General features: G+C 53.4%; 1 protein-coding gene across 2 annotated transcripts in view; it reads right to left on the bottom strand.

Moving 5' to 3' along the window:
- Nucleotides 1–17,761, bottom strand: part of Nfam1 (NFAT activating protein with ITAM motif 1) — a 39,142-nt gene extending 21,381 nt beyond the window's left edge. For both annotated transcript variants that reach the window (XM_050130699.1, XM_050130709.1), the window contains exons 1-3: nucleotides 17,507–17,761; nucleotides 1,976–2,296; nucleotides 766–878 (exon numbers count right to left, since the gene is read on the bottom strand). In XM_050130699.1, the coding sequence (XP_049986656.1) occupies nucleotides 766–878; nucleotides 1,976–2,296; nucleotides 17,507–17,624 (552 nt within the window). In that variant the 5' untranslated portion in view covers nucleotides 17,625–17,761. The remainder of the gene's footprint in view (nucleotides 1–765; nucleotides 879–1,975; nucleotides 2,297–17,506) is intronic.
- Nucleotides 17,762–22,177: the final 4,416 nt, after the last annotated feature.

Here is a 22,177-nt window from a genome sequence, read left to right as displayed (position 1 = left end):
CCACCAAGCAGGCTATCTTGGGATTTTAGTCGTTGTGTTTCCTCTGGGTTCCTAATCTCTGATATATCCTAATGCCTGGCGCATAGTAGGTACTCGGCTAAGATCCACTTTAAAAGTCAACCCATGTATTTCCTATGAAAGGACTGAGAATTATAATCCCGCCAGCAGATTCTTACTGAACACGACTAAGTGCAGAGTCCTATGCCACAGGCCGAGGCAGGTGACAAGGAAAAGACCACTGTGAAAAGGTAAGAATGAGGGGTGCCCTAGTGGGGAGTCACCATGAACAGGAAACGGGCAAGCCAAGAGCTGGAGCACACTGTCCCCTTCACATACACTCCAGCCCTTGCTCTGTCATGTGCTCACTATATGACCATAAGCAAGTCACAGCTTCTTTGGGCCTCACTCTCTGGGCCTGCGAGATAGGGAGATGTGTGTGGGAGGGTCAGGCACACAGCATCTTTTAGGCTCTCCCTTCCTTGTTCATGGCTGGCTATCAGGGGTTGGGGAGTAGGCTCTGTCCGGGGACCTGATGGGAGCCTGCATCATCTGCCGGATGAGTAACCTGGGAAAGTCTAAAGAACCCCTATTTCTTTCAACTGGGTCAAAGTGGGCCTCTGGGCTGATGGAGTATCCTGCCCAGGGCCTAGGATACCCTATGGGACAGGGCAGTTCCTCTGGTCTTAGAGGCCTCCCCAGGTCCATCGTGTGGATGGAGGATGCAAGACTCAGCATAAATGTGTTACGTGTCCACTTGGTCCTCACCTTCTTCCAAAGCAGTAGAACTGTGCCCAACACACTCAGGGTACCCAGCAAGCCGGTAAAACTGAACAGCAGGGCCTCCTGGCGCTTGAACGAAGGTGGGTGGTATGCTGTGTCTGAGAGGGAGGGAGGAGCGCAGGGAGCAGAGAGTAAGTTTCCCGGGAGAGATCAAGGCCTAGATGGCCTACCAACCCCTAGCCCCAAAGCTTAAATTGCCCTTTTACCTGTTTCTAACTCTCTACGACCCCTGACCTTGTCAGGGCCCCCTCTGAGACCCTTCAGGGCCTTGGCTTTGTTCCTGTGTATCTTTATTGTCATGATACTCTAAGGATAGGACTAGGTCATTTGCCCCTTTAGTGGCCCTGACTCAGTGGCCTTGGCACTGCTGAGGGCTGCCTAGGGGACCCTGGTGAGTCATATCATCTTTGGAGACCTCCTTTCCTGTATCTGAAATAATGACAATATGAGTGTATGCTGTGAGGGACACTGGGACTGACAAGGACAGTTACGCCAGGGGTAGACAAGGGGCAAACATCCCCTCATCTGGAGCCCTCCCTCCACCCTCCTTCCCTGCCTCCATCTGGCTGGCAGAGGACAAAAGACAACCCACGTCTGGGCCCATAACAGTTACTGAGCAAGTGCCCAGGCAGCATCCCTCATAGGCTAGCCTGTGCAACGTCGGGCAGAGTACTGCCATGAAGGTCAGAACCAAGGTCACATCCAGTCAAGCAGTAAAACAAAAAGTCAAACCCAGGGCTGTGGGATTCCAAAGTCCCAGCCCCTTCTCACAGAAGTGGCTAGAGAAAGAACTGGGACCTTGACCACGGCTCGCTTTTAACATTAGGGGTCTCACACCATTGAGAATGGTAACTAGGGATTACTTCCAGAATGATGTAAAACAAATGCTCACTCAAGCAAGACGCTCACAAGTCCTCGTGTGCACACGCCTAACCCCACACTTCCCTGCACTGCTAATGGGGTCCCGGCACCAGTGGGCTGAGTGACCTCTCTCAAGTCACTTGTCCAAGGTGTCCAGAGGCAGATCCCCACACTGGGCCCCTTCTCTTTCAACACAAAAGTGGGTGCCTGGCACACCTGCAGGGCAGGGGTTCCCGGCTTCTGCTCTGTTTGCAAAGCTACAAGGCAAGGCAGAGAAACTGCTGGGTGGTCCCAGCATTTTATTCACCCTGGAAGGATCAAGAGGAGGCCTCACCTCTGACCAGAATGAAGGTGCCGCTGCCCTGCACTGAGATGTGCCCTTGGACTAAGCAGTAGTAAGTGCCTGTGGCCGATGCATCTGGCAGGCTGAGTTTAACCTCGCAATCCAGGGTCTGGTTCTCCGCGCCAGGGCTGTGTTTGCAGTCAATTGGCTTCTCCACACTTCTCTTGCCATGGAGATCCTCATGAAAGAAGCTAAAGGTGAAGTCCTTGAATTGTGGGGTGTCCTGGTAGTTGATTCTGCAGCTAAAGGAGACAGCCGTGTTGGCCAGAGAGACCATGATAGGGAGGCCGGTGTGGGTCACTGATATCCCTCCTGTGGGGGTAGAAAGGCAGGATAAAGTGACGGCTCACGGCAAGATGCCTCACCCAAGTGTGCCTCCTGCGTGTGGACTGCACAGGGTGATCCTCAGAGAGATCCCATTTCTCCAATGGACAGAGGCCAGGCAAAAGCTTTGCCTGAGGAAGAACGAGAGTCAGGAAGGTCAACCATTAGGGTGGATTCTTCAACAGGTGAGAAGTGGGAAGCAGAGACACCCCTGGGGCTGAGGGGACCTCAGAGCCTGAGCTCCTAACCCTCTCCTTCCCACAGGATGAAAGGTACCCCCATTTGTTACCCATACAGACCTAAGGGACTAATAGCTAGGGAAGAAATGAAGGAAAGAATACAGGAAACCAGAGCACTTCCTGGCAGGGGACAGAGGGAGCAGGTCTTCATGCCAGCAGGGAAGGCTGGCCAGTCGGCAGAGATGGGTCATTCCCAGAATCAGGGCTGGGAGAACATTGTCAAGTCTCCAGGTGGTATAACAACCATTCCCCCGGGAGCCATCCTCCAAAGATGGAGAGCTGCTCACATGTGGCCACTTGTGCCCAATGCTCATCACAAGGCCAGTTCCACTGGAGCCATCCTCCCTAACCCACACTCATCAGAAAACAGTTTAAATACCCCCCTCCCCGCGCCCGCCCAAGCAGCAGCCCAGCCCGGCTAGGCCTCCTCCTGCAAGCTTCCGAGAGGCTGTTTAGAATTGGAGCAGGGTCAGCAGCCACCGCCCCCGACTTTGGCAACACAGGTCTCTCAGCTTCAATATTCCATGCCTCCTGGGCCCTTCCTCTCCAGCAGCTGAGCAGCAGACAGTTTTTAAATTGAGGTCGGCAGCAAGCAGCCAAGAACACGCAGGCCGGCTTGTTAATCGGGAGAAGATCGTGCGTTTTGAGCCGGTTAGAAACTCTCAAGATTTATTTTGCCGAGGAAAGTGAGCTGTGGGCCTCCTGCCTGGGGGCTGGCATGGAGCCAGGAGGGTCTCTTCTGGCCTCTTCAGCTTTCCCCTGGGGAAAGGGCCCTCAGGGGAGGCTGAGCCTTCTGGAAGATTCCAGGGCAGGGATGGAGATGATCCTCCAGTGATTGCTTACAGATTTGAACAGGCTGATATTTTGAATTTGCTGTGGAGCCTCTAAGAGACTCTCCACCCCCTAAAGAACAGGGGGCATTGATAGTGCCACGTTCACTGCCAATGTGGTACAATGGTCACTTTGGGAGTATTTACTGAGTTAGTGCCCAGGCCCCTTCCCTGGCAAGAAGTCCCTGTCCCGGGCTTCCCTTAGGCTGGCTCATATTCTCTGGCCTCTGTTGCGGAGCAGCTGCGACTTGACTATACTATATACACAACATAATACTGGCAGAGCAATGTTCTAGCTTTGTTATTAAGAAGCCTCCTCGATCAGGGTAGAGGAGGTCTGAGGTACCACATGACTGGATAGAGGAGGCAAGAGACAGGAGTTACAGAATGATCTCCCAGGGTTCCAGACGGGCTGGAGGGTGCATGAAGCCATAGCATGGAGTGATTGAGAGCTCTGCTCACACCGCCAGCAGCTCCCCTGTCCCCTTCTGTCCCATGCCTCTGCCAGTCCTTCCCTCGGCAGCTGCACTGCCAGCAGCCCCCTGTACCCACAGATACCCTCTCTGTGGCCTGTCTGTGTCCCCCTCTGCCTGTGTTTCTTACCTGGAGAGTCCTCTGTCCAGAGCCCCTTTACCCGTGTTCCCTTCCTACGGCCAACTCCTGAGATCCTAGTCTTGATTCCTCAGAGGCTCCCGGTACCTGATCCTCCTGATGGGCTCTCCATATGCTCCTGTCAGGCCGCCAGGGTAAGCAGAGCCTGCCTGGCTTCCCCAGGGTTCCAAAGTGAAGGGTGGAGGTTGGAATCCCACGGAAGAGACCTAGAAAGGGGTCATCCCTCCTTCCCTGGGACCTTTTGCTTCTCCCGTGTTACGAGGTCAGTCTCAGACTAAGGGAGGTAGACATGCTACCAGCATGACGAAGCTGCTTTTCTAATTTTTCTGGCAGGAAGATAACCATCCAATTGTCTTAACCCTCCCCCATTTCCCCCCATCTGCCTCTCCCCGTGGCCAAAGCACCCTTCTAAAAAAATGACAGAATCTGCTAGAGCAATTAAGCCAATCTTTACAATTCTGGAGATAGCTATCAAAATAGATGTCTATTGTTCAACAGCCTTAAGGGATTGGCTGTTTTCAGGTTAAAGGGTTAAGACGACAAAATTCAGGGCCTGACTCTGGCCAGTCATAGTACACAGAGACCTGGGGGTGAGAACCTCGGGCCTTGATGAAAGCGCAGTGTGTGGGGGAGAGCGGACTCGGCTCCTTCCATGTCGGAGAAGCAATGACCACTAGTCTGGAGACAGCCAAGAGCCAGGAGGAATCTCAGTTGGTACAGGGCTGCTAAGGTGTCTGACCTGGAGATGGAATCCATCACTGACCCTCCTTTGTGGGGTGTCAGCACCCCACAGTCTGGACCATGGAGCTACTGTGGATATCCAGTCCTCTGCTCCACTCCGTTAGTTTGCCAGTGAGCAGCAGCCCCCATTTAAGGTCCAGAGCTGCAGATGAGCTCACAGAAATTCTAAGTCCATGAAATCTTCACCTCTAGCATTTGCTGTGCCCCAAACACACACACACACACACACACACACTCACGCACGCATGCACGCACAAGCACACACCACTCAGTAAGGGTACCAGGCAGCTTGCAGGTACTACCTGGCCTATCAGCATCCCCTGTGATAATAAAGTAGAGATGCTTGGGGTGGAAGGGAGGGAGGGTAGAAGGGAGGGAGTATGCAGTCTCTCTAGGTAGGTCAGGAGGTGCCTGGGAGTTGAAAACTTCCTTGACTTGGAGTGGGTATCCAGAAATAGAAGGAAAAGAACACGAACAGGAAATCAACCTAGCCAGGTATGACACAGGCTAAATGCCAGTCTAATACCATGAGGCAATTATAGTAACCTCACTCCAGAGAGAGAGAGAGAGACTAGAAAGATGGCTCAGTGTAGAGCTGGAGAGATGGCTCAGCAGTTAAGAGCACTGGCTGCTCTTCCAGAGAACCCAAGTTCAATTCCCAGCACCCACCTGGCAGCCCACAGCCATCTGTAACTCTAGTCACAGGGGGTCCAACCTCTCCTTCTGGTCTTTGCAGGCACTGCATGCAAGGGGTACACAGACACATTTAGGAGAACACTCATAAACATATGATAAAAAAATAAATAAAACCTCTCCAGGTGTTGGGGTACACACCTTTAATCCCAGCACTCTGGAGGCAGAGGCAGGTGGATCTCTGTGAGTTCGAGGCCAGCCTGGTCTACATAGCGAGTTCCAGGACAGCTAGGGCTATTACAAAGAGAAACTCTGTCTCGAAAACCCAAATAAATAAACAAATAAAAACTCAAAAAAAGAAGAGGTGGTTCAGTGGGGAAAATGGCTGTCACCAAGCCTGATGGCCTGAGTTTTATCCCTATGACCTACATGGTAGAAAAGGAACAAACTCCCTCAAGTTATCCTCTGACAGCCACACTCATGCAAGGAAATGCACGCAATAAACAATTACAATTACGTGTTAAAAGAAAACCAAGCGGAGTCTCGGAGGCTCAAAGCTCCAGGATTCATGAACAGTGGCATTGTGCTTAGAACGAGGCTTCACCTGATGCTGCTGAGGGGGCAGAGCCAAGGGCCATAGGCACAGGATGGAGAGGGGGTGGTGTTCATGGAGGAGCCAAGCACGGTAGCCACCAGCCGCCAAAGACAGCCTGTCAGATCCCGGACATAAGTGGTTACACGCCCTTTGGCTCATGTCTCATGGATCTCTGAACTTTGGCAGTGTCTCATTCACAGGAAAATGTGGCCCGGACAGGGAGCTATCTGAGTGTTCTCTGCAGTTCTGTTCCTGCAGCTGTCTTTGGAGATAAGTACCCCAGGAGCAGGACTGAGAGGACCCCAGATTCCAGGGACTGAAGAGGGAGAGGTTCATGGGGTGTGGTTTTGTTTGTTTGCTTGCTTGCTTTTGTTTTGTTTTGTTTTGTTTTGTTTCAGTTTTTCAAGGCAAGGTTTCACTGTGTAGCCCTGGCTGTTCTGGAACTTGCTCTGTAGACCAGGTTGGCCTCACACTCATAGAGATCCGCCTGCTTCTGCCTCCAGAGTGCTGGGATTAAAGGCGTGCGCCATCCCTCCCAGCCTGAGTGGAACCTCCCGTCACTGCAGTTCCCAGAACACAATGACCCTGACCCTACATAGCTCTGTACTTCCACCCAGGGTGACCATGTGGAAGGACAGGAGTGGGAGGTCTGAGTGGGAGAGGTTGCCAAGGTCAGCATGGCTGTTACGGGGTTGGAGACGTGAAGAAGTAGGAATCATTGTGACCAAGTGATCAAAGACTGTGACTTTCTCAGAGTGACCAGAGCTGCTGAGGGCCCAAAGGACCCTGGCACAAGTCAGAGTGGCTCTTCTGGTCATGCTCAAGGTGCCACAGGTAGGTCTTCAATGCAGGCTAAACAGAGACAAATCTGGCACAGGAAGACAGTCCCAAGAACCTTGCGTGTTTTCTGCAAGGGAAGGGACTCAATGCCGCCTCCAAAAGGTTGCAGATATGCGGCCTGCAGGGTTCCTTGAGGGCAGTGGGTGAGAAGGCAGGGCGGAAGACCAGGAGTTTTCTGTCTTGCAGTGGCTGAGAGCCCCTCCTTTTGACCCAGGTGGAAAAGGGGGAAAGCAGGAAGAATTGAAGGTCAGGTAGGGTGTCTCTGGATGGGAACATGGGAGCCTACGCGATGGTGGCCTAGATAAGAAGAGGAAAAGCGGGAAGACTTGAGGGTCAGGTGTGTGTATGGGGGGCAGGGAGGTGACATCTGTCTCTGGATGTCAGAGCCGTGTGAAGGTAGAGGCAGAGGAAACTGAAAGTCAAGTAGGGTGGGATGGATGTCCCTAGAACAGAGGGGCAGCTCTGGATAGGAACCTGTGAGCCTGCAAGGAGATTGATGGGATGATACAGGGCACAGAACGGAGAGGGTACCAGGGTACCCCCAGAGAGTGAGGCCTGGGGAGGGCACATGTAGGGGGAGGCAGAGGAGCAGGGCCAGCTGGAGACAGGAAGGGGCTAGACTCTGCACTCAGCTTGGCTTTGTCCCATTTGGTCTCAAAGTCCTCTATGCCCCTCCCGGTCCTCACATGTGGTCCTGACTAGGAAGCACAAGCCACGGCTAAGCCCACCCACCCCACTTCCCAGAGCAGTTCAGAGAAGATGGACAGCTCTCTGTAGCTCCCCGCTGTCAGGAAGCGCAGAGCCTGGCCGCAGATCGGATGGGGATGAGGGGTACTGAGGAACTAGAGCCCTGCAGACACAGATTTGGAGCCTGGCTCTCCCACTCAAGAGCTGTGCAACTCTGAGCAGGTGACTTGGCTGCTCTGGGCTTCAGTAGCTCTTCTCCGGCAGGGGAAAAGGAACAAGGCTACCCTCACAGGGTGTGGTGGCACAGACCTCACAATTCCGGTTTAAGTGACACACCCACAGCAGAACCCAGTTGGTTTTTAGTACCTCAGGTCCTTCCCTGACTGAGCAATGGGGTTGGTGTCACTTTGGAGTATCAACTGGTGGCCCAGCCTGGAGGCTTCCAGCTAGGTGTCCAGTTTGTGTGAGGGGCAGGCAGGAAGGGTCTTCTGCCCACATCTGTCTTCTGCTTCTCCCGGCCTGTTTGCAGACCCTTGGAAGAGACAGCCTACCGCCCCAGGTGCCTGAGTCCTTCCCTTTCACGGTCTGCTGACGCTGTGACCACTTCAACTAATGTCAAGGCTGGGCGGAGTCACCAGGGACCTCTGTGCTGAGTCCAGGATGGGGAGTAATTTGTAATCAGAGAACCTGGTCCGAGAATGTGGGCTCTCACCCCAACAGTCTTCCTTTGTGTGGTCAAATAAATCCCCTCCTGCCGTCTTTCTATGGGACAGGGTTACCCAAACCCCTCCAGCTCTCCGGAAGACTCAGACTCATCCTAGCCCCGCCCTCCCTGGTCAAGCAGGAGGCCCAGGAGGGAGTCTGAAATCAATCCACAGCGTCAAGACAAGCCATTTATAGAGAACAGAACCTGGAGGGCACATTTCACGTGGGGTCGAGCCATGGCGTGTGACCGGGTTTCAGTTATTCTCAACTGGGTTCAGACGGGGTCACCCTAAAACATGCAGCATTTGATTTGGGGTTACTGTCGCCTTCAGCCCCTGCTCTTGGAGACACCCTCTTCATATCCAGGTCTCCTTTCTGAGCTGTGCTTCTGGGTCTGGCTTCCCCACACAGCCTAGACTCTTAGGTGAGAACAGGAACTGCACTTGGTCCCCTTTCACGGATGAAGTAAACCAAGGCACAGAGACGAGATGAGGTTTGCCCGAGCAGTACAGCTTAAATTAAGCAGGGATGAGACCATACTCTGGATATCTCTGAGCTCCCCACCCCCATACACACACACACACACACACACACACACACACACACACTTGTATTCACTATTCTGCTATTATCTAAAATGTCTGAGCAAGCAAAACTCAAATGAAAGAAATATACTCTGTTCCAGGGAGCTGAAAGATGAGAGACGCGTTTCCCGAAATGTGAGTTAGCAAACAGGCAGACGGGGCTGACCCGTGGAAGGTTGGGGGGAAAGCAATACTCAGAACTGACCTGGATCCTAGAAGCATTAGGGGGGGCTGCTATTGTCCATCCAGCACCAGGAGACCCCGTGGCTCTCAGAAGAGGAAGTGGCCCATGAATCCTCTATAGAGCAGTCTGTAAACAAGGCTAACCAACAGTCCTCCCAGGGCAGACAGTGACCCTTTAAGCAGGAGGCAGATGAGAGGAATAACCTTGACAAATGCCCCTGAAGGTGCAGAGAGGTTAGGGCTTAAGGCTTCACCTCACCCAGACTCACACCGCCTCTGCTTCAGCTGCCTGACCTCGCCTGTGAGCTCTCCGGAATCCACCAGCCCCTCCTGAGCCTTGGCTGGCTCTCTGCTCTGCCTGCAACTCAATCCCTCCCAAGGCACTGAGAGTAGTAAGGGCCCAGGCGCGTTGATCAAAGGTATCCGCCCTGACTCAGGTCGATTTTCAAGGAAAACACTTTGATTCCCAGCTCCAAAAGAAAGCCGTTCCCACGGTCTTTCTATGAGGCCTGGGGTTTGCCCTCCGATCCATTCCGGCAGCTCTCAGAGCTGCGTCTCTTTAAAGCGGCCTCTAAAGGGTCCCCAGGAAGACATAGACTGTGGCTGCTGGCTTGTCCCTGAGCCCCAGCCATGTGCCTGAGCGTGAATCTCAGGACACCGCAGGGCAGCCGGCCAGTCATTCATGACGTGGCAGGCGGTCGCCAAGTGGCTGATGCAGGCGTTGGAAGGCAACCTTTGAACAGCGGGTGTCTTATGGAGTTTTTAGTGCTAATGTTCTCCAAATGCCACGCTCGGATGGACTGTCATGTCCTTCAACACCTCTGAATCACGGTTGCATACAGATGTGGCTCGGCTGCAGGCCCTGTCCACAGCCTGTCCGCACCCCATTCTCACGTTTCTAGACCTCAGACCCCAGAGTGCAGGACAGCCATGACGACTCACACCAAATGAGCGTTTTGTCGAAGGTTTGGCCTGGATTAAATGCACAAGTGTCGACTGGGGTTTCTCTAGCCGAGGCCTTTCTTTACAGTATGGTGAGCAAGACCTGGGTCAGCTGGGGACTCGATGGCTCCCTTTTGACCCATCTGTACCCTCAAAAGGATGGGTAGAGACAGTGACAGAGCCAAGAATGGGGACAGGACTCTGTCTCTTGTCTTTGAATGGGGGATGGGTGAAATGGCCCGAGGACTCCCGGGGATCCTGAGAAGGGGGCTGAGTGACACAGTTGGACACGAAGCAATAGAAGGGAAGCCTCTGGGGTTGTAGAAACCCAGAGGACAGGACCTCACCCAGCCTGAGAAGGGACAGGAGCTTTCTGGGAAAAGACCCGTGGACTGGGCCATTATTTTCTGAATTATAATTCTTCAGGTCCCGCCCCACCTCCTCCCTCCCTAAAAGTGAGACCGGCTCGGCTCAGCGTAGAGATTCTGGAAACCACAGGGAAGGATCAAGAAGAAAGGCGGACTGTCTGCAGTTCGCCACCCTGACAGAGCAGCTGCGAACGTTTTTGATGTCTTTCTTTCCCATCTCCTTACCAGGCTGAACTTTGAAGGAAGAAAAGAGGAGGAGGCAGCCGGGTGGGGGAGGGGCAGGCAGGAGCATTTTAAGCCTAAGAAAGCTCTTGGGTAAAGCTTCTAGAAGTTTCCCCACAGGGCGCTGTGTCGGGGCACTGAAGAGAAGCTGGTGAGCGAAAGGGTGAGCAGGGCATCAGGGTACGGAAGAGGTTGGAAGAGGTGCGGGGGGAGCGGGTAGCTAAAAACCAGGTATAGCCTCTGGGAGCTTTTGCTTTAGAAGGGAAATGTCATTGCATTTTAGAAAGGGAACAAGAGAATACCACAGAGTTCTAACCAGTGGACCTGGGCTACCTAAAACCTCCCCGGCATTGGTGATTCATCCGGCTTCTCCTTTCTTCCCTTCAGTCTGCCTTTAAAACACAAGCTCAGGCTTGGAGATGTAGCTCAGTTGGCAGAGTGCTGGCCTACCATGCACCAAGCCCCGAGTCAGTCCCAGCATGACATAAACCCCGTGTGGTAGAGCATACCCATCATCACAGAAGCTGGGCAGTAAAAGCAGGAGGATCAGAAGTTCAAAGTCATCCTTGGCTGGCTACATAGCAGGTTTGAGGCCAGCCTGAGCTCCAAGAGACCCTGTCCTTAAAAAAAAAAAAAAAAACTAACTGCACTGTCGGGAAGTGATGGCGCAGACCTTTAATCCCAGCACTCAGGAGGCAGAGGCAGGGGGATCTCTGTGAGTTCGAGGCCAGGCTGGTCTACAGAGTGAGTTCCGGGACAGGCTCCAAAGCTACAGAGAAACCCTGTCTCGAAAAACTAAAATAATAATAATAATATAACCACACAAGCTCCCATCCTGATCCCTCTACCTCAGTCCCCCCCCCCCAACTCCTGCACTCACTTGCCTCCTCCCACTCCCTCAGACTCCGACCTGGGGCTCCTCTTTTCCTTCCCTTACCACAGCTTTGCAGGCTGCCTCTGTGAGCATCAGGAGAGCTGCAGAGACAATGGCATCTGGTCTGTGTTCCCACTGCTTCTGGTCTTGACTCCTGACAGCTCTGTCTGTGTCTTCCCTTCTTTCTGGGATCTCCACCTGTCTGCTATCTTTGACATCTGCTGGTGTTTTTTTTTTTTTTTTTTTTTTTTTTTTTTTTTTTAACCTTGTCCACCTCCGAGGATCTTAAGATCCTTGGCACAGCCTAACCTGCCCTAGATAGGCTCAGCTGTCTCCTGAGCAGCAAGGGAGGGCCGTCTGCTGGAAGTGAGGCTGTATGAACAGCTCACTGTCTCCTGGTCCCCGGGCTCCTCGGCATGAGAAGGTCTTGGTTAGTGTGAATGTAGATCTATGCGCACCCTGACTTGATGACACAGCCTGCATGGCAGGGGCCACCCCTGCCTGGGCTCCATGGCCCGCTTCTGCTGGCTCAGCAACAACAGGTGGGGTGTGGTTTGCCCTTCCTTTCTCTAGAGTGCATGCCATCCTCAGGCCGGATTGGAGCAGATGTCCAACCACTTCCAAGCACCCCACTAGACCATAACACCTAGAAAAAAATCTCAGCTACAGTCACCTATCAAATACATGGTGAAACCAGTAGCCCCTCCCCACCCAAGTCCCAGCCACGAGTCCTCCCAGGATGCCAGGTCAGGGCCCAGCCATCTCGGACCTGGAAGTCCTCATCTGGGACAGGCTCTATGCTGCTTACACCCTCAGAGAGGACGGGGTCTAGCACAGGCTTCCAGAGGCTCTGAGAGTGTGTCCAGAGACCACGAGTGACTCCCTGTCACCTGCAGGGGATCTGGGAAGACTCTAGTATGACCCCAGACTCTGAGGTACCCAGATACAGAGGAGAAGGTGGTAGCGGGGAGATGCTGGGCGCAGAGGAGTCCACTGGGCGGGGTATACACTGATCCCACACTGGGGAGTAAGCACCGAGCCACACAATTCACTGTGACCATGTTTGAGGTTTCACACATCCTCAGTGAGGGTGTCAGTGGTACCAAACATGACTTCCTGCCATTGTTAGCAAGAGATTTGCATGAGAAGCTGCCAGAAACCTCAGCGGGATGGGAAGGGAGGTGGTGAGCAGTCAGGTAACTGGGCCAAGGTCTCCTGAGAACTCAAATTCAAGCTGGCCAGGCCACCTTCACCAGGCTTTTATGAGCTTCATCTGCCAACTTCAAGTCTCCCCTGACCGCCTCAGCCTCATCTGGAGTTTCCCCTCCCCTTCTTCTGGCTTCAGTTGCCACTCCAGCGCCCGATGGTCCTAATCCTACCACAGTAAACCTGGGCTAGAGTCACCAGGAGCAAGGAAGGGCAAGTCCCAAGCTCCCTTGCGAGTCTGTCCACTCCCACTCACAGTACCCAAGAGACTTTAGGCCAGAGCAGACGCAGGCCAGATGGTGTAAGAGCACATTCAGCCCGGGTCTAACCAGGATGAACCCAAACCCTGAGGAAAGCTGGGCTGTATGAGGCTGATGAGCTTACTGTGCTGCTGCTGTTACTGTTTTCTGAGCACCCCTGGGTGCTGAGCACCGTGCTGGGAGTTACGGATGTAAAGCCCCATCCTGCGGATGTTCCATATCCACGCAGGATGACAGAGTAGCTTCCGTGGGAGCGTGTGCCCCGGAGCCCAACACACAGGGATGCACAGAGACACACAAACACACCTGGAGACCACGCCTGTTTTCACAGCCCTAAACAGGATGGCCCTAAAACGCCCAGCTTGGCTTCAGACAAGCAATGTGCTCACTTCGCAGGGTACTCTACAGCAGGTGTCCCCACAACATGGCAGGCTGGTGGGCCATATTGGTTGTGTCCCAGCTACTCCGCCATCACAGATGGTCTATGAACAGAAAGCACTGCCGTGTCCCAGGAAAACTTAGGTATGGACATGGGAATTTGAACTTGGCATAATATTCATGTCACAAAATATTTTTTTCTTTGGCTTTCTCCCCTGACCCCAAACCTTTGAAACATATGAAAAATCCCTCATAATACTCTCAGGCCATATCAGGGAGGTGGAGAGCTGGTCTAGGGGCCGCAGCCTGACACTGCGAGTCCGTAGCAGAGACAGATGCCACCTACCTCTTATCAGCGGCATATACCTTAAAAGGCATAGTGTTGAGCCAAAGAGACACACCACAGAAGAATACACACAGCAGCATTTAAGTCAGATCAAGTTCAAAAGCAGACAAACTAGGCTCCCACATGCTTTAGTGTGTGTGAGTTTCCATTCCCAGGGCTGAGACAAGAGAAACTACTCTACCATAGTGACTTTGTGCTAAATGATGAAAGTATAAAGAAACAGGTCCAGGCTTACCAGCACCCCCATGTCCACGGTCATTCAGAAGAAAACAATACCTCTAAGGGAAGAAACAGCGTCTCTGGAAGAATGTCCTAGAATGTTCCAGAATGTTCTCTCTCTTGCCCCGTGTCTCAATCACACCACATGTTTTTTTGGGGGGGGGATTGTATTTGTTATTCTTCACTGTACTTTTCAGTATGTGATTTATATTTCACAGTGACAATGAAGAAGGCATCGAGGACAGGACCTACTGGGACGGCGCCTGAATCTCCGCCAGACCGGCATTATAATCAGCTGGCAATGGTCTCATACCCCACCGCTCTGGGAGAATTTCCTCTTCAGTCAACAGAACCTCTCACTCTTTCTTCCCCCGGCTTTGTCTTCTGGCCTCCCGGCCTTTCCCTGCTGTGCCCGTGTGCCATCTCACCTGCTCTGCCCCTCTGGGTCCAGCCCCCAGCCTATGCCCTCTCCAGCAGGCAGCCTTTCCAGCTCTCCCTGAGCCCACCTCAGCACCGCTGCCTCTCTGCAGGCCTCTGCCTCCCAAGCTCTTTATTGGGATTAAACGAAGATGAAAGGCAGGGGCTAGTGGTGACAGAGGCTGGAGGGGCAGGAAGGGAGGCAGGAAGCCTTAGCTTGCAGAAGGCAGTGCTACTATTCATGTTTGGGGAACAAAGGGAGTGGTGACATCTGAGGCCAGAGAGCACAGTCAGACGCACGCGTGAACTCCATCTGGGTCCTGTTCCCTAGGACAAGTCTCATGATCTCCACCCAGCTGCGAGAGCGGCCTGGGCCTTGTTCACGTCTGTTCCCCATGGCGTCTAGAGACCTGTGGCCCCGGAGGCTCGGCAAGCCACTTCAATTCACTTCCTCCTCCACGGGTATTTGAGAGAGAAATCAGCAAAGCTCCAAGTTTAAAAACAGTCAAAAGAGAAAAAAGGCTGACATTTGTCAAAGACACTGAGGCCCAGACACAAGCAGATTACCCCAGGTCACACAGCAGTCAAAAGATGCATTTGAATCCCAGCATTTGAAAAACTGAGGCAGGAAGATGGATGGAGAGTTTGAGGCCAGTCAGGGCTGTACAACAAGTTCCAAGCTACATGTTGAAATCGTGTCTCAAGAAAAGAAGGAAGGACTAGCAAGATGGTTCTATGGGTAAAGGCACTTATGGGGTAATCTTGGCAATCTGAGCTCAATCCCCCAGAACCCGTGTAAAAGTGGAGAGAGAGAACTGGCTCCACAATGCTGCCCTCTGGTCTGTGAGAAACACTTGCACCACACACCCAAACAATAACAATAATAAATAAAATAAGAGGGAGGAAGAAGGAGGAAGAGGAAAAAAGGGAGGAGGGAGAGAAGGAGGACTCTTAGAGTATCAGGTATGGTGATGCAAGCACTTAGGAGGAAGCTGAGACAGGAGGATTGCCATAAGTTGGAGGGTATTTAGGAAGCCCTGTTTAATGAGTGAGCAAGAGAGAGAGAGAGAGAGAGAGAGAGAGAGAGAGAGAGAGAGAGAGAGAGAGAGAGAGAACGCTTGCGTGGTGCATGGATGTATGGGAGAGCCCTTAAAGCTTGCGGTAGGGGAGTGGGGGAAGAACAGAGCTGTGATGGGCAAGGGGCAGGACTAAAAGAGGGGCTGTGTGTTCCTGTAAGCAGCTTCAGAAGCGAGGGAGCAGGTTTTATTTTCTCATGCAAGAGCAGGAAGAACTTCTCTATGGCAGAGGGTTTGTTGCAACACAGGGGGAAAAAGATCTGTTTCTGTTTTTGTTTGTAGCTCACCCTCTTTCAAACCAGCTTTCCTGCGGCTGAAGTGGCTTGGCCAGCAAAGCCTCCTCCAACTCAGTCCTTGTCCTTTGGAGGGGAGAACCACACAGAGAAAAGATGGGAACCTGGGGGACAGTAAGTTAAATTGACTAAGTGGGGCTTTTTTTTTTCTTATTTTAAAGTAGGGAATGAGGGTTGTTGAGGCAGGATCTCACTCTGTGGCCCAAGCTAGTCTGGAACTAATAGCAATTATCCTGTCTCCAATTCCCAAGTCCTGGGATTACAGGCACAGGCCCCAACACCCCACTTAAGTGGAGGTTCAAACACACTGTCAGCAACAGGCACCGTCTATCTTTTGGCTGGTTTTACATAGGCCTGGGGTGAGCAGCGTGGCACACACTGAAGGAGACAGAACACAGGGTTTGTATCCCAGCCTGCTATAGAGGCTGCACAAACTGGATCCTGCCTCCCCAGTGTAAATGTTCCTATGGAGAATGTTCTTTGCAAAGAAAGTAACGGGACCAGCAGAGCCTCCTGGACAAGGTTCTGGCTGGGCCGAAGCTGAGTCTGAAAATGACGCTAGCCCATAGCCTAACCTCTATTCTACTGCCTGACTTCACGTGGACAGACCTCCGTGGATTTGTCTCCCGCTCAGTGAATGGGGGCGGAGGACATTCAGTGCCGGGTCTATGTGAAGGTTCAATAAACACTAATTCCTGGTTATCAAGAGAACTGTTTGTGATATAAATGGAAAGGGGGACGTGACTCGAGCAGGGCAGAAGCATCCTCATCACCTCCTCAAGGTCAAAGCAGCACTGGGGAGGGGCCTCAGTGGGAAAAATGCTTGCAGCACAAGTGTAAGGACCTGAGTTCAAATCCCTAGAATTCACATAAGTCACAGTGGCATGTGTCTATAATCCTGTTGTTCCTGCCACAAGCCTGGGGGACACAAGCAGAATCCTTGGAAGCAGGCAGGCCAGCCAGCCCGGCGTGTGCAGCAGTGACGGACAAACAGACAAACAGAGAGAAATGCTGTCCCAAACAAGGTGGAAGGCAAGAAGACCTGAGGTGAGTCTCCGACCTCTGCACGCTCACCACGGCACGCACACGCTCTTATCAAAGAAATAAAGAGAAGTCCGACTGAGAAGGAAGAGCGTTCGGTTCCCACAGTGGGACACCTTGGGTCAGTCACGTGCCAGCTGCTAGCCAGGCCAGGGCAAGGGCAGAGCACCTGGCAGATTTTCCCCAGCACTTCCAGGGAGTGGTGCTAGCTATCCTGAGAAGGACACCTCGGAGCTCCACTGGCCTGGACCAACTCGCCCCTGCCCCACAGCCTGCTCTGGATCCAGACCTTCCTGATTCCAAGGCAGCCTGGAACCAGGAAAAGGCAAGAGTGTTGGCTCTGGGGAGACTCACTGGGGTCAAAATGCTGGGCCTCCGGCTGTGTTTCTGGAAGTGGGAAGTGTGGCCCCTCTCTAGTGGCCTTAACAGCAACTGTGCCCCCAGACGCCACGCTCTGGCTGGCTACCATCCTGTCCCTGTCCTCTACAGTGAACCAACCACCAACAATAGCACCCAGGGCAGCTCTGCCACCTGGCAGATTCAACATGAGAAGTCTACCAAAGCCCCCATGTCAGAGCTGTTTTTCCCTGTGCAGATTCCTCTCCTGACCTCAAAACCCACACCCACCCTCCTTGTTTAAGGACCAGGGGCCCAAGCTATGCTGTCAGTGAAGCTGTTAACACCGCGGTGAGGACACGGCGCTGTCCCCCACCCCTTCAAACGCCACCTTGGCGAGGCATTAGCTAAACATCTCCTGAGTCCCCAAAGGCTTCCCCTGTGAAGTCTACAATATTCAAAAGCAACCAGCAAATCCCCAGAGACAGGTCCCGAGAATTAGCTGCTCCCGCTGGATGAAAGACACTCTGATGTACGTGAACAAGAGGACGTGAGGAGGAGACAGACTTGCCTGCTAGCTGCAGGGTCCAGGGCACCAGCAGCAAACGGAGGAACCACCAAGCTGGGAGGCAGCTGGGAGGATGCAGGCATCCCATCCCAGCCCCACACCGTGGAAACCAGCTCTCCATCCAAGGCAGCAGCAGCCGCTGTGAATGGGACACTTCATCAAAGTCTTTCTTCCTCTTTAGCTCACTTGAGGCTCTGGCCCCTGCCGGCAGCCACAGTTCCCTTTTGTGTCCCAGTAAGTTCCTCCTCTGGACGCCTTTCTGCTTCCTCAAGCTGTTCCCCTTAACTCCGACTTCCCTCTGAAATAGTGGGGGCAGCCTTAGTGGGGGTTCCGACAGAGAAACAGGCTGGGACTCCAACTTGTCAAGCCACACAGTAGGAAAAGAGCTAGGGGTGAGGACCTAGGCCTCCCCAGGCCAACATCTGTCTGTTTCTGTCCTCCTAGGGCCCTTGCAGTACAGGACCCCTGTCCAGGAAATAGCGGTGCTCCTTGGGTTGGTACCTTACACTTCTAAAACCCTGAAACCGGCCACAATCCCACCTGCTCATGTTCCTGCACCCCTTGATAAGGCATCCTGAAGACTAGGGTTTCTTTGGGGCGCAGGTGGCTGGAGCACAGGGCGGGGGAAGGGTACAGTGGAGGGGTGGAAGCTGACTGCAAGGCCGAAGGGCCTGAGCTACTTGTCCCAGCCTCCGCAGGAACCTAACACCTCCAGGTGTGAGAGAAGGCACTGGCCAAGTAGGGCCTGGTAAGGCCCTTCAGAGAAACTCCTGGTTCACCTTAACTGTCCCCATTCCTCCTGGAGGTTTCCCTAACCTGGGTTCACCCTGTGCTCCCAAAATAAGACACAGGCACTGCTTTCCCATGACCTCTGCTCTCACTGGCCCCACCTTTCTAGGGGCGCCAGCACAGTGAAGATCTACTGCCAACCCTTAGCAGACGCTAGGGAGAACTCTTGAGGTCCTGGAGCCTTATGTCTGTCACCTGAGTGGCAGGGGGTTGAGCAGGCAGGTGGAGGAAATCAACAGGAAGGGGGCTGAGTGCCAGACCTGCTGAGTGCTGGCTTTTCTCATTAGTGCCATCAACCTGAGAGAAAGGCTGCACGACCCCACCCTACCAATGAAAAACTGCAGCCTGAAGAGGTGAAGCAACTTGTCTACAATATGGACAAGTCTGTGGGGGCACGACCTGGAAGGCCAGACAGAATCACACCTGGATTTTCTTTGCTATTTTCAGACACCACGGTGGAGGCTGGGCGCATGGCTGAGGTCCCACGACATCACCACGGGGCTTTTGTTAGTGTCTTGCCTAAATCCCTCCCCTTTGCCGGCCTCTTGCAGTGAAAGCTGCGGGGTGTTCGGGAGCAGGAACCCTGAGGCTGGAGTGTAGCAGCAAGCTGCCATAGGCCACCCACCCGCTGAGGAAGACGCGAGCAGGAGAAGATGCAGCGTGAAGGGGCGGGCCGGGACCCAGGAGGTATTGGCTGTTGATCCATCAAGGTGATACATGATCGCGGGTGTCACAGCGAAGCACGGATAATCTGCTTCACGCCGCTCCCCAGCTCCTGCCGGGAGCAGGTTGTCTAAGCACTCCGGTGCCATGGTGATAGACGTCACGTTAATGCCTCCGGTGCACACAGGGAGCATTTTAAAGGCTTCGGTCTGTGCCTCCGCGAGTTTCCTCATGACTTGGCACCTGTGCGGCACCGGCTTCTCCAACACTCGTGCTGCCCCCGTTCCTGCCCAGGTGCCAGCTCGCTGCTCCCGCCTGCCTGCGCTCGGCGCTGCTTGGCATCCCTGAGACAAGCCTCGGTCCCTCATAGCCTACCCGCACCTACGCTGCAGGCAGTGGGGGGACCTCATGGGTCCCTCCTGCACACCTAACAAGCCATCCGCTCTCCTGTCTCCTGCAGACCCTCAGCTCTACAGACTTCATCCCTGAGAAGGATGTTTGCTCAGAGGTCAAGGGCTGCCCGGGTTCCGGGTGGGGCTGATGAGGTCACCCAGGTGACCACACGCAGGAAATTAAACCATAGCCCATTCAGAAGCCTAATGGTCGCCACAACTTTCCAGCTTCCTGTCACCCAGTGCTGTAAATGGCAGACCAGCTGGACTCCATTCCATTCGTTGGTGTTTTCCTGGCCTGCGCCCTGGGCAGGAGCCGCGAACAAGCAGAACGAAGGCCCGGATGGTACTGAAGAGGAAGACAGAAAAGATTGAGGCGTCACAGCTCTGGGCTATGCCTTCGAGCTTGACTTTGTAGATGACCTCCCTGGGGACAGCACCTCTTGGTCACGGCTTGAGTCTTGCTACGCACCCACCCACTTACCCCACCCTTTACATCTCGCTGGGCACACCCTCTACCTAAACTGCTGGCCTTCTGAACAGATATAGAAGGGTGAGAGAGCCCAGCTTTGAGGAACCCTGTCTGCAGGGAACCAGATCAGGATGCCTGTGTGGCCCAGCCTAGCTGTTGATGTCAAATATCTCTAATTTAATGCTCCTGGCAAGTTTATGCAACAGGTACATAGAATGCTCCCATTTTATAGATGCAGAAACTGAGACATGGGCAAGACAAAGTAGTTTCTAGCCAGTAGTCTAGTCCGGTGGTTCTCAACCTTCCTAACACTGTGGCCCTTTAATATAGTTCTTCATGATGTAGTGACCCCCAACCATAAAATTATTTTTGTTCTTGCTACTTCATAACTGTAATTTTCCTACTGTTAGGAATTATAATGTAAATATCTGTGAGTTCTGATGGTCTTAGGCGACCCTGTGAGTCTTCTGACCCCAGAGGGAGGGGTCGGGACCCACAGGTTGAGAACAGCTGCACTGACTGAGTACCTGGAGAGTCAAACAGCACACAGAGCAGAGGGATGCCGGGGAAGGAGCAAACATGGTGGGTTCCTAGCAGGGCTTCATGGACGGCCCTGAAGGACATGGTCTCTCGCAGTCCCCCATGGGCACCTGCATACTAAGACTAAAACACCAGCCTTCATGTTCCATTTACTTCATGGATGTTTCTAGTGTGTCAGGCAGTGAAGATAGAAAACCTAAATCAGAATTTTGCCCTCAGAATGTCCCAAGACAAACAGACCCCAGAAAGGGAGCTGGGACCCAACCGCTGCTCCCTGGCCTGAGCTGGGAGGATCCTCTTCCAGAGGCAGAAGTGCCAGGACAAGAGATCCCTGGCCCAGCTTCACGTCACCTCTGTCTCCCCAAGACTCCAGTTCCCAAGAAATCTATCAGCAAGGAGACCCTGGCCAAGAGTGATCCTCTGTTCCGCCCTGGTAGTTAAAACATGAGGGACCCATTCTGTTGGTCCTAGGGACACTTCTGTCTAGGATGTCAGAGGGACATCTTCCTGTCCTCCTAGTACCTCGTGTACCCAACAGGGGCAAGGGCAACCTTCTGTCTAGAGACACTGGGCTTGCATTTGGGAAGGACCCTCTCTGGTACCATGTAACTGATCTGCAGTTAGGTGCTGCAGGCCTCTGGCTGAGCCAACCATCGGCCCGGCAGGTCTGACCGGGTCCTCACCAGCACGAGGCAAGAGAACTGTCAGTGACTCCAGAATGGACGTTGATACAACCATGTGTTGATCCGCAGTGGCCACCTCCTTACCTAGGAGGGGATGAACTCAGCCACTGGAAGCAGGCAAGCCCACCTGGGACCCATCACCCCGCATGCTGATGGGAGGTTCCTGCCCTGGCAAGAAGCCCAGGCTGGCCCGTCTCCAAATCCCTTCTCAGTTCAGGCTGCCCTATATCTTTGGCTGTTCCTTCCACATCAGACCTAGTTTTAAAGGCTTCTCGTATGTGTGCTGCCTCCACCCTCACGGAAACCTCGTGTGGGAGGAATTATCGTTGCCCCTAATTTACAGATTAGGAAACTGAAATCCAGCGACTCAAACCGCTTGCCTCAAACCCCACAGCGAGGAAGCGGCCAGGTAGGAACTCGGAATCCTGCAACTGCCCTTTGACCCTGTGTGCTCTTGCCGTCCTCCGGATTTTCCAAAGCTGCTGTCCTAACCCTCATTTTGCAAATATAATGAGAAGAATAGGATAAACTACCTGTTTGGAGGTGGCAATGGGGATCAGAGGGCCTAAGACCAGTACCTGGGGTTTGCCAGATAAATGCGCACCCACAATAAGACCGGTGTCTATAAATAATGAAAAACAAAGGCATTCCAACATTTCTTTCATGTTCACCATGCAATCTTGCGGGGCTCTTGACACGGCTGTGTCACTGGAAGAAACAAGCACCACCCAGGAAGCTAATTGCTGGAGGTCCCAGGGAGCAGCTGTCAAAGCTGAGTCCTGTGCTTCTGCCTCGGGATTTCCCTTCTGGCCATGATGGACAGCCCTGGGACTGGTCTGTGCCGATGGCGCCACCTGGTGGCTGACATGGGAATGCCCTCAAATGAGACGCTCCCACCCCCCCACCTCCTCCCCACCCCCTTTTAAGGAGCCTGGGCCACTCAAGAGGCCACCACCTTGCCAAGTTAGGCCCGGGCATGAAGGGCGGCAGGGTGGGGCAGTAGGACAGAGGTCAGGGAAAGGCAAGGATACAATGTGTCCAGGAGGTGGCAAATCGACCTGCTGAGGCCCTGCTACTCTTTGGAGGTGAGGAGGGAGGTGGCCAATTCACTTCTTCCAGACAGCGACATCTACTG

Source organism: Alexandromys fortis, unplaced genomic scaffold (assembly GCF_014885135.2).
Source record: "Alexandromys fortis isolate MF-2015 unplaced genomic scaffold, M_Fortis_MF-2015_v1.1 scaffold_28, whole genome shotgun sequence".
NCBI lineage: Eukaryota > Metazoa > Chordata > Mammalia > Rodentia > Cricetidae > Alexandromys > Alexandromys fortis.
This window is presented reverse-complemented; position numbering and strand designations above follow the sequence as displayed.